General features: G+C 40.5%; 1 protein-coding gene across 2 annotated transcripts in view; it reads left to right on the top strand.

Annotated features, from left to right (window-relative positions):
- The window catches only part of WASF3 (WASP family member 3), a 63476-nt gene that overhangs the window by 35921 nt on the left and 15373 nt on the right, over positions 1-12182 (top strand). For both annotated transcript variants that reach the window (XM_058045213.1, XM_058045212.1), the window contains exon 3: positions 6106-6248. In XM_058045213.1, the coding sequence (XP_057901196.1) occupies positions 6116-6248 (133 nt within the window). In that variant the 5' untranslated portion in view covers positions 6106-6115. The remainder of the gene's footprint in view (positions 1-6105; positions 6249-12182) is intronic.

Below are 12182 nucleotides of genomic sequence, written 5' to 3'. Positions count from 1 at the left end.
TCACTAAGGAAAAAGCAGAAAGGAGCATGCATTTAAGGCATATTTATTCCTTTCCTTCCATTAGGATAGAAGGAATAGCTGTGTTTATTCTCCATGTAGCCATTTTCTTTCATCTCATGAAGGATGAAGAGCCTTTGGAGGACATGGAGATCTGTGATAATTACACTTCCATGGGGGAAAAAAAATGGGTACAGGAGAGCATCTCGAAAGCTGGTGCTTGGGGTCTTTCACCTTTCTGCTTTCTCTTCTATTCCACTTTAGCACATACATGAATCTTGAAGGTGGGTGATGGCAGGCAATGTAGAATTACAAACTTGAACAGGAAAATGGGCAGTATTACCAAATTGGGTGTCATTTAGAGATGGAAATTGTGTGTTGAATTGACCGTTAGGACATCAGATATATGGGAAAACTTAACTGTCTGTAAAGGTTTTAAATGTTGAAATGCCCTAGACATGGAGACTGTGATTAGGAGGTGGTGTAACTTGATTATGTGGCTTGATGTGAACAATCCAACAGTATTTCTCTGGTTTTGATGAGGTGAAATGCAATTGCTGATTCAGACACTGAAATTTAGGTGAGTGCCTGTCAGAGCTTGCACATGAGGTGTTTGAGCACACCATGTCATTCTTGTATCTGTTAAGAGATGCAGGGATTTGGTTGCTCTCTGGGCTTCTGCTGAGCTCATATATATGTAGTCATACAAATTTAGGTGCTTAATTCTGAATGGAATCCCATCTGGTACATTACTCATGGCAAGCTGTGTATTCAGTCTGTCTCATTTTTCTTCTCCATAGAAAGAGAATTATGGTATGTATAGAGAGCTGGGAGATTCATCAATGGAAAGCTCCAAAGCTCTCTGGAAAGAATAGGCTATATTCAGGGAGAATTTGGAATTGATGTATAGTAAGCTCTTTTTCATGTAAAATGTTCAGCTTTGTCATATTTTACTAGAGGATATAAGAAGAAATCTCTGAAGAGTTTAAGAAAGGGATTGAACAGTGTCTTTGAGAAAATGTAATAAGTAAACATTCACAAGTAGGGAGGCTGTTTAATGAATTGGAATTTGTTTTGTGGCATTAGTGAATATGTAAAGAACTTGAAATAAAGAACTATGGAATTGAGGTACATTATTCTTTATTTACTCATGTAAATTGCAGTGCTTTTTGGGGGATGTGAAAGGACAAAAGGCAGGTTTGGGGAACAGCTGGTACTTCAAGTTTTTGCCAGTAGCTCAAATATTTGAAAAATTCATCTTGTCTCTTGTAATAGCTGTGCTCTGCTGTTGTTTGGAAAGATTGCACATGGTGTTTGTCATCTTTCAAGTTTGTTACTGTACATCTGCTCTCTACATGATTTTTTAAGAATCTGGCTTGCCAAGGCAGTGTCAGACTTCTTGCAAGCAGTTTAGCAGCTGCTGTCCAGGGGAAGGCAGTCTGAGGTGACCTGGAGTGGTACTTCTGTGCCTGCGGGGGAAGCATGCAAAGAAAAGCAAAAATGCTTTGATTAAGTCTTTCCATAGCACACTTGCCTCTGCAGCAATGAATACTGGGATAAGTGCTTTTTAATTTTAAGACAAAAGGCAAGTTGTTATGGAGTTGTTACGCAAGTTTTTATGGGAGGGGAGGTGAGAATACGGAGGAAGCATACAAAATCTGAATTTTAAAGGGTTGATCTAAGCTAATTGAAGCTTTTGCTGTCCTGTCCTTTCAGAATGTGTGTGGAAATCGAGTTGCTGATGCCTGGAGGGTTTGGGGAGCAGTGTCCGTTTGTACTGCAGTCAGAGTTCAGTCCAGCCAGATGTCGAATCTGATCCATGTCCAGTGAGGCACGCATGGGTTTAGTGAGATGTTAAGCGACATCTCCCCCTCTTAGTTTTCCTCTCTCCCCTTTTGACTCCTCTGGTTTTTCTGGTCTGACACTAATGTGTCATACATTTCCGCTTCAGCCAGTTGTACATGTGCAATAGAGCATCTTTCTAGAGTCTTCCTCTCTTCTGCTTGATGCAGCTGATGGCTTAAAGGCAGCTGTCAGGCATAGGTGACCTCACAGTGGAGGTGAACCACTTTATCCAAATTATAAGTCTTTGGTTTCATTGTGTACTTACCTGGGGTAAAATGAGTAAAAAAATTACCAATTTAGGATTGGGGCCAATCTACTGCACTGACACAATTTTTGAAAATATTAATTTATTTGCATTAGATTTTTCAGTTATTTGTGGGTGGAAGGTGTTCTGGTTTTGGCTAGGGTAGAGTTATTTTTTTTCACAGGGCCTAGTAGGGAGCTGTGTTTGAGATTTGTGCTCAACCCAGGGTTGATGAATTAGAGGTGCTATTGCTGAGCAGGGCTTACACAGAGCCACAGCCTTTTCTACTTATTGTACTTTGACATTGTCAAGGAGAATACTGGGGTGCCTGGGAGATTTGGGAAGAGACACAGCTGGGACAGGCGACCCAAAATGACCGTGGGAGTATTCCAGACCATGTGACATCATGCTCAGGGTATAAAGTGAGGAGAAGAAGGAGGAAGAAGGGGGAATGTTTGGAGTGATGGTGCAGTACTTTGACTTCCCACATCACCATTATGTGTGATGGAGCCCTTCTGGAGATGGCTGAACACCCGCCTGCCTGTGGGAAGCAGTGAATTAATTCCTTGGTGTGCTTTTCTTGCGTGGGCAGCTTTTTCTTTCACTATTAAACTGTTTTTATCTCAACCTATGAGTTTTCCATCTTTTACTCTCTTGATTCTCTCCCTAATCCAGCTGGTGGGGGACAGAGAGCAACTCTCTGGGAGGCTTGCCTCTTGGCTAGGGTTTAAACTGCGGCAGAAGGGAAGTTATTAAACCTCTCTACTGCAAAATTAAATATGATTTCTAAATGCCAGTGTATTTAATATAGTGACATCACAGTGTATTTCTTGTCTAGAAAGAACCTGGGACTGAGTGTGACTCAAAACAGGTGGAAGATGAATATGGAAGGCAATGGAATTACCATTGCAAATTCTTGGTTTCTGCTCCTGGTAACACATTCCCTTCAGTCTGGTTGTGTCTCATGAAGACCCTGTAATTCAGAGGCCTGTTTTGTCTTGATTCCTCGTCTAACTTCTTGCTACATAGATTTTGAAACTAATTTAGCCTCACTTCTCATGCATTTTCTTTAAAAAGGATTAAGTTCATCTGAGTTGTGTGTGGTGAGGAAAAAGGTGGTTGTGCTTTAGTAGTAAGGACACAAGCTTTTTACTTAGTAATGGGTTAATATCTAAATAGGTCTGTAGTGTTTAATTCAGTTAGGTAAAGGGTTTAAATTAGAAGAAATTTATTGCAGTTGTAGAGTTCTTTTTTTTTTTTTTGCCTCTGATTAAGAGCAGGTAGTGGATTGCTTAATTTGTTGCATATATTTACTCATTGGTGTTCAGTTTATCTTTTGAAATTAAACTTCAAACTGAAATGAGATTGCTACATAATAATTTAAATCATGCATTCAAATATGAAAGTTGTTTATTTTCCCCTACCCTCAGCCCTGGTGTGTGCTTTAGCCTCCTCTTTAGAGAAATGGGAGTTCTTGTGTTGGTCTGTCACTCCCCTGGTAGCTCTTGAACACACTGGACCATTTCGTCAGTAAGTGACAAGAAAACAAAAAGCTCAAACTGCAGTTGCATGTTTTCTTCAAATTAGCTTTTACAGGCAAAAAGGAACATTATGTGGAGAAGAGACTTAACTAAGAGCTCCTGGTGGAAGGCATTCTGATTGTACTCAGTGTGGTAGGTGTTTCAAGAGGTAGAGATGATTAGCTGGGCAGTGCTCAGCCAGCTTCCAGCTGTGTGGGCTCGTGAGGGAGGTGGGTGAGCTGCAAAAGGCAAGGGCAGGGGGCAGCTCTGAGAGTGCTGGACAGAAAGCCATGGGTAAAACAGGCCTCATATAATTAATTTAGCACTAATTTGTGCTCCTTTTGATTTATTTCTTACAAATTATGTTTAAATGAAATGCATTTTCACTGTAGCGTTTACATTAGAGTGGAATAATTCCTCATAATTATTCCTATTTTGTAGCTCCAATGCACTAGCCTGTTTGCAGTGTTGGTGCTAGATGTTGCTCTTCAGTAATAGTGAATTTCCAGTTTTGACTTATTTTTGATCAAGTTCAGAAAAATGTCTGCAATGGGTATGAAGTAGTATTTTGAAATATATATGTTTGTAGAGGGATACAAAAATGTAGAACAGAAACAGGAAGGTTTTTTTTATCAAATACAGAAATTGTTCCTCTGTTACCTCTGATGTGCTGTGTAAAATTTAGCAAACTCAGCTAACCTTAAATTCTGACATATTCAAATTCTCATATTAAGAAAGATGTACAATATAATTCAAGACTGCTGCTTAGAAGTCATGAGTTTGTTCCTTCCTGACTTGTTATGAAATAGTCTTATGGTTAAATAGTTTCTTTTTGTTCATTAAGGCTTTTAAGCTTTTAGAAATGTTCTCGAGAATAAAATATTTTAAATTTTCAGGCGGAAGTAATTACAAAAATTACTGTGCAACATTTGAAAGGCAAAAGGATTTTTTAATTTTAATGTGATTTTCATTAGAGAAATTGAAAGGCTACTTTAATTGCTTTAGTACAGTAAAAAAGAAATTTTCAGCTAAGTCTTTCCCAAATGAACTATGTCCTTGGTAATAATGTAACTTCTTATTCCAGAAAATTTCCATGCCACATGGTTTTAAACAGAATATTATTCATGAGTAGTACATGGACATTGAATTGACTATAGTTTTAAAGAAAACTGCTTTAGATGTTTTTGTTTTATATTGCTTCCCTCTTGGGTGAATTCTGTCTCACTTGGGCATCCTTGCTCTCAAAGCTGCTCTCTGCAGGACGGTGTTTTCTATGCCATTGTGCCTTTTTGTGATGCTTTCAGATCTCTTTTTGTGTTTGTTTTCCCCATCTGTTGTGGTTTAGGAATGGTACTTTAGTTCTCCCCCCGAGACTTTCCAAACCACACTCACCCACTTGCTCCCCTTCTCCTCCTCTTCTGCCCCTCAGCCCCCAGGGTGGCCAGACAGGAGAACTCGATGCACAAAAGGCAAAGGTCACAGCATGAGATAAGAACAATTTACTGGAAACAGCAATGAGATATGAAAACAAACTAGCAGCAACAATATTAATAAGCATATAAAAAGAGAGAATTATGCACGTGCAAAAATGCTCAAAAAATGCAGAGCCTGACTTGACAGAAGCCAGGTTGTTCCTGACTGTAGAGGAATGCACTGCTTCTTGGAAATGAGAGAGGAATCCCTTTTCCCTGCCCCTGACAATGATGTGAGATGGTATCAAATAACACAATGTGCTGGACCCTCCCCTTGGTCTGGGCTGGAACCAAGACGCCATCCTCATTTATTTCATTTTTCCAAGAAAACCAGTTCTGACAACTTTAGTTTTCTCAGATAAATGTCTTCCTGCATCTGGCATGTTCCCAAAAGCTGTCCAGTGAATGCCCTTATCCCATTCAGAATGCCATATAGCTCCCCCTGTGGAAAACCATCTTCTTCCTCATGCAGCCTAATTCTGAGAGGCACTTGCCCTTATGTGCCAGATGAATTTATCAATTTTGCTGGAAACTGTCGGGGCTGGGGTAGGTCGGTGTCTGACGTCACTGGGGGCTGTGGTGCTTGCTCGGTCTGTTGGTGGCCAGCTTGCCAAGACAGGATGCCGGCCTGCTCCAGACAGTGACCTTTCCTGCCACTCCTGTGGGGACTGCCAGTTTTTTCTAAATGCAAATGTGCACTCAAGTCCAGTGATTCTGGAACTGCAGCACAAGTCTGTGCATACAGTAAATCTTACACCAAATCTGAGGCAAAAAGCCTACATTACCTATATTGCCTTTGCTCTCTGCTGCTCTGCATGCTCCTGTCATATTCTGGCAGGAGTGGACAACTCCAGTGCCCTGGTCGGAATTTTACAGTATCTTACAGTGGGAATGCTGAAGCAAGGCTTTTAAAGAAGAAAGGTGAAGTACTTTTTGGAGAAAAAAAAGCCTGAATGTGTGCTACACTGATTCAGAGCTCTTAATTTCGTTTTTGTAAATGTCTTATGTATTTGTTTGTAAATTCCAGATTGTGAGCCATGCCTTTGGTGAAAAGGAACATTGAACCACGGCATCTCTGCCGAGGAGCTCTGCCAGAGGGAATTACAAGTGAACTGGAATGTGTAACAAATAGCACCCTTGCTGCTATCATACGCCAGCTAAGCAGCTTAAGTAAGTATCTGTAACTTCCTGCAAGTATTTAATTCATGATGAAAAGCTTTGAGATGGATTGTTTTAAATTGCAAAAGTACGGTATGGGACAGTACCATTTCTGTATTGTAATAATATGCTATAATAATAATTGTCTTTATGGTCTTCTATATTTTGAAGTGTATTAAAATCCCCAACCCTCCCTCCACCCCCAAACCCCACTCCAAAAACCAAATTAACAAAAAACCAAACAAGCAGGAAAAAAAAACCACTACCAAGAAAAACCCCAACCAGAAGACCAGAGCATAGAGGACCAGAAAATTTTCTAAGGTGAGAGAAACAAGACCAGCACTTGAGTTCTACTGGATTGAGCCTGCAAACTCTTCTGCCTCTTGGCATCAAATGACACATTTGACTGAAATTTTAGTTTTTCGTAGTGTGCTAGTATTTCTTAAGCCTTCTCTTTTATATATATGTGTGCTCAATTCATATGAATGAAATTAGGCACATTGAAAGGATGCCATTTGCTAAGCAGGCTACTGTTGAGGCAGGTTAACATCAGCTCTGTACCAAGTAGCCTACACACCACACCTGTCAGGTGACACTGCCACTAGCAATTCTAGAAGCATGACTGGAGTGTTTGCAAGATGAACAATATTTTTGATGAAAGGGATAAGAGATGTTTTTCAGACAGTCTTTAACAATCAGCAGCTGTTGTTTGTGCTGATAACGCTGCTCCTAGAAAAGAAATTACTGCTTCATCAGTTGCTTCTCTTTGTAAATGGACGTGGTTTTCGAACTGAGAGTCTGTATGGAGCTCAGACTATGGGGCCCACTGGTGTTCAGTTCATGATGATAGGAAAAAGCCTTTGCTTAGAGAAAGAGGACAAGAGACACAGCATTTCCTCTTTGCAGTAGTCAGGGATTTAGGGATTTTTCTGAGCTGGAGGTCCATCTGAATCATCCTATGTAATGAGCGTTTGTAAAACTATCATCTGTTGTATTGCTTAGATATGTTGAAATAGGGATTGCACCTTCTTCTTCACCAATGACTTTTGGCACAATATCCCACAATGAAAGTTGACCTGTTTCTTTTTTTTGATACCTTCTCATTCTAGTGTGATGAAAGATAATGAAAGGTGCTTTCATCTTGTGCATTTCCATCATGATTTGTGATTTTAAGTCTTTATCCTCTTTTCCTGGTGATATCTTTCCCAGGTTGAAGTGTCCTGATCTGTAAGTGATCTTTTTGAACAGAAACCATTTTGTATTTCTGATCACTGTTATTTTTGCTTTGGATATGTAAGTTAGGGTGTGTTGTGGATTTTTTAAGGTGGAGTGTTGAGGACTTCAGATCATATTCAAAACAGACTTCTGTTTTATCATTATTGCCCTAAGAATTTGTAGAATTTTGATTGTAGAATTGTTGCTAAGTGTTGAATTGTTGCTAAGTGTTGAATTATCGTTTTCAGATAAGCTTGCAAGTGATCCTCTGATCTTTCTTGAACAGCAGCTGAGGATTTAGTGTCTAATGTTATTTAGAGTTACTTTGTGTTTTCATTGTCATTGAGTTTCATCTTCTGTTTTCTCAGTCAGTTGCTTAGTAGTGCCATCCTTAAGTTTCAGAAAGGTGAGAATGGGTAATATTCTAATTGTACTGAAGGAGACCTCATTTTGAATGATAAGACCTCATTTTAGTGTTGTGCTATGATTGTCCAAGTGTGGATAATGCACCTTTTACTTGTCTGACTTGCTAGGAATGTGTACAGCTTTCATTTATCCAGATTTGGTCTTGGGGCTAATCTGTTATACAATGTATTTAGATCCTCTTATGATTGTTGCTGAGGAACTGACTACTTATATCTGGCAGTTTTCCCTTAGCGAATTTCATCTGAAGTCTTTGTAGACAGCCCCTAAAGTTCTGGTAGTGTCAAGTTAAAGATCTGTGCAAATAAATGATGTGTCCTTAGTCTTAACAGATGAATATGTGGTATTTAACAAGGGAAATGTACCACCATTCTCATGCACAGTCTGAAATATGTCACGTTTGCAGAGGGTTTTTTTCTGCAGACAGCATTTGCTTTGCCTGTCTTTTGAGCCAACTGGGAGCAAGGAAATGATCACAGAAAAATGCTGTGCTGGAGCTGAAGTAGTATGTCCTGCTGACTGCATCAGAGGTGGTTGGTGTTCTCACAGCTTGAGGCATAGAGCAAGCAAGTTCATGTCTATCTTGCAGTCACACTGGTTTTTTAATGTTGCACTGTGAGTTCAGTGTGGATTTTAAAAACTGGCAGGTCTGTACTGTTGCATACAAACTTGGCGTGCTTCTGCCTCTGCTCTTTTTGAGAGACATGAACAAGTTCCTATCCAAAGGGAATGTGCTCTCAGGAGAGCCTTTTCTGTATTATGTTTTCAGATTTGGGTTCATTTCCAGCCAGCTGGCTCAGAGCACAGGCAGAGTGAGCAGCATTCTCTGTGAAACTGCACTTTTATGTAAGGCAGAATGTTGTCTAGGGGCTTTACCTCCACTTGGGAAGAGAGAATCTTCTGGAGGGGAAGGACAGGGAGCTATTGCAGCCTGTGCCTCTGAGTAGCATGGAGGAAGTGTAATCTGTGGAGACTTGGAAGACATTTTTTTCATGCAGAGAACAGCATTCACCAACTTGCCTCCTAGTATTTTCTTGGGTAGATTGGCCACTGGCTCAGTTTCACTAATTTTCATGCAGGCCTGAGCACACTGCATCTCTCTGTGGTACTGCTGAACCAGACTGGGTTGGAAAGGTTGCTTTTTTGCCATTAAGTATCATGCTAGAGGTACTGTGAAAAAGGAGATGGGAATTAAGACCTAGTCAGTAACAGCCTACCACTTTTGCACCTTTAAAAAAAGAGGAGGGTAAAGTATGATTCTAATGTTTCTACTTAATGCAGTTTCAAATGGGTGGGTAGAATCACTGTCTATTGTAGTTGGAGGGAATGTCAGTAGGAAGGACTGCATAATTTCTTAGATGGGTTTTTAAATTAATGTATAGGTTGGCCACGTGTTGGGCAACACCTATTGTTTTTAAATTATTGTCTTAGAGTGCCAAAGTCAAGTCTCAAATTGAAAGACACATGCTTTTTTCCAGTTTGTTTCTGTTTTATTGAAGATCTAATTTAAACAATGGCAATGTAGAAAACACATGAAATATTATTTTTTTTCTAAAACTTAATGCATCATGTTAATCACAACAGCATGTCCAATACTGCTTTGCAATGTCACTGTTTTCACAGACAGGAGATTGACAATCTGTCTTTCACATGTTCTGGGCTAGCAAGTGTTGAAAAAAAATCAAGTATTAAAAGAAGTATGCTCCCACTTTGTCTTCTGAAAGATAACTGACAAATATCTATCTCCTTTACTTCTCTAGGGGTAGTATGTTTAATCCTAGGATGTGGCAGTCCTCTCTCAGCAGGCTGATTTCAATATATTAACATAAACTAACATGTGTTAAAATTGATTGAGCTCTGAATACTGGTGGCTGAAGAATGTAATAATTGCTTTATTTAACTGAAGAGTTGAAAAGCTTATTTTTTCCATAGCTTGGAATAACATCTTCATTTGGAGCAACTAAATCAAGTGGGGATTATAAATAAATTTCAACTAGATGCTGGGAACACTTAGAGAACACTTTTAGTGTGCAGGCAGTTGAACAGTGGCACGGGTGGTCCGGAGGAGTTGTGGAGCCTCCATCCTTGCAAGTGTTCCAAACCCAGCTGGTCAGAGTCCTGTCTCATTGTGCTCTGAGCTGGGAATTGGAGCAGATGATTGTGAACTTCAGCTGTTCTGTGGTTGTGTGTGACTTCTGTTTTGGAGGGAGAGGAGATTAGGAGCAGGTAGATAGCATACCTTTCTTATCCACCTTCCACATATATATATAAAGCAGAGCTTGCATACACTGACATATCTTAACATTTTGGGTTAGTTATTGGCTGATCTTACACACAGTAATGAAAACTATTACTGGTAAAGTCCTTCATTCAGTGGCAATCACTTTTTTTCTTGTGATTCACAGTGTTTTCAGATAATGTTTTGGTCTACTTGTTGTTTCCTCTCCCCTCCCAGGTAAGTGACCAAGAAGAGGCCAGATTGTCCTGTTGACTACCTAAGTGTGACTATTTTTTTACACTGAGTATAATATATATTATCTCCAGATGTTCACAGAATGGGATCTTAGCTGAAATTTTCATTGTATTTTTACTTTTCTTTGTGAAGTATTAAGGATGGTTATTGGACCAACTTAAAATGTCAATAATGGCTGCTTTGGAAGTCACTGTCATTTAAGGGGTTAATTCATATTCCATATTCTTCCAGCTAATTAGATAGTTTTACTTTGCCCCCTTCCATTTCTGCTCTTCAGACTCTTCTTGATGCAGGTCGTATCAAGATGAACTTAATTCAGAAGTAGGGTTTTAAAGTTTGTTTTTGTTTGAAAAGCATGGTTAAGTGCAGGAGGCAGGACTTTTCTTTCTTCAAGGATTTCTTGAGGGGGTTGGGCTGCAGAAGTTGTAGAGGGAGACATCTTAAATGAAATATCAGCATCTGGGTAGGCAGACCATCAGTTCAGTGAGTGGGAGCAATGAGTTTGGGTGCAATCTGAAATTTTTAGGGGAAGTTCTAGGGCAGGCCAGCTATTAAACTGGGCATCCGGAACCACTGATCTGGAGTGGATGAGAGTTGTGGAGTGGGGCGCAAAGGGAGTCCAACTGTGGATGACTGTGCCTAGTCCTATGGGAGGACTGGGAGAGGAATGGCCATGCACAATGATTTGTGCATCAGGGAGGGATTTGGTTTATCATGTGGCACCTTGTGTCCACTGTAGCACTTTCAGGGAAGGGCCTGAGGCTGCAAAACTGTACTAGGCACTGGTGATGCCACACTTTGAGTATGGTGTCCAGTTCTGGGCCCCTCAGTTCAGGAAGGACATTGAGGTGCTGGAGTGGATTCAGGGAGGAGCAACAAAGCTTGTTAAGGGTCTGGAGCACAAGTCTGAGGAGCAGCTGAGGGAGGTGGGGGTGTTTTGCCTGGAGAAAAAGAAGCTGGGGGGACCTTATTGCTCTCTACAAGTGCCTGAAAGGAGGGTGTAGGCAGGTGGGGGTTGCCCTCTTCTCCCAGGTGACAGGATGAGAGGACAAAGTCTTAAGCTGCTTCAGGAGAGGTTTAGGTTGGACATGAGGAGGAATTTCTTCACAGAAAGCGTGATTAGAAATTGGAATGGGCTGCCCAGGAGATTATGGAGTCACCATCCCTTGGAGGTGTTAAAGGAAAGACTGGATGATGTTGCACTTGGTGTCATGGTCTAGTTGACGTGATAGTGTTTGAACATTGGTTGGACTCAGTGATCTCAGAGGTCTTTTCCAACCATATTGATTCCGTGATTCAGTGATCTGCACTGCGCTGTCCACTGTCACAGTGACTGAGAACATAGAGCAGGTGAAAGGGAAGCTGAAAAGGTTGTGCACCAAGTCCAGTGTGGCCGTGGCTAAATGTGGTCAGCGGGCTCTGACCCTCTCTCAAATGACTCCAGGGACAGCAACGTTTGCAGTTGGCATTTGGAGAGGTAAGTGGGCTGCTGTTTTTATTTTGATGTTGGCCTGTGCTACTAGCAATTGCAGGATTTCAAGATTTACTTCAGAAGCTTTTATTGACTGCAGTAACTTCAGGCCTTTTCATCACAGAGACAGGTTTTAATGCTCAGTTGTCTGTCAGTTGGCACTAGCTCAGCTACATAAGGATTAGAATTTGTAAGTCTCCCTGTGTTTTTAAGAAGACTGCGAACCACGATGTCCAGAAGAATAGACTTCAGGCAGAATTTATGGTATATTTTGACTTCTTTATGCAAATCTGTTACCCTGAATTTTGCTGAATGACAAACTGCACTGTTCTAATCCTACAGCTACTGTGTTTTATTATACTTC

Source organism: Melospiza georgiana, chromosome 2 (genome assembly GCF_028018845.1).
Source record: "Melospiza georgiana isolate bMelGeo1 chromosome 2, bMelGeo1.pri, whole genome shotgun sequence".
Classification (NCBI taxonomy): domain Eukaryota; kingdom Metazoa; phylum Chordata; class Aves; order Passeriformes; family Passerellidae; genus Melospiza; species Melospiza georgiana.
Note: the sequence above shows the minus strand (reverse complement) of the source record. Positions and strands in the feature narration are given on the sequence as shown.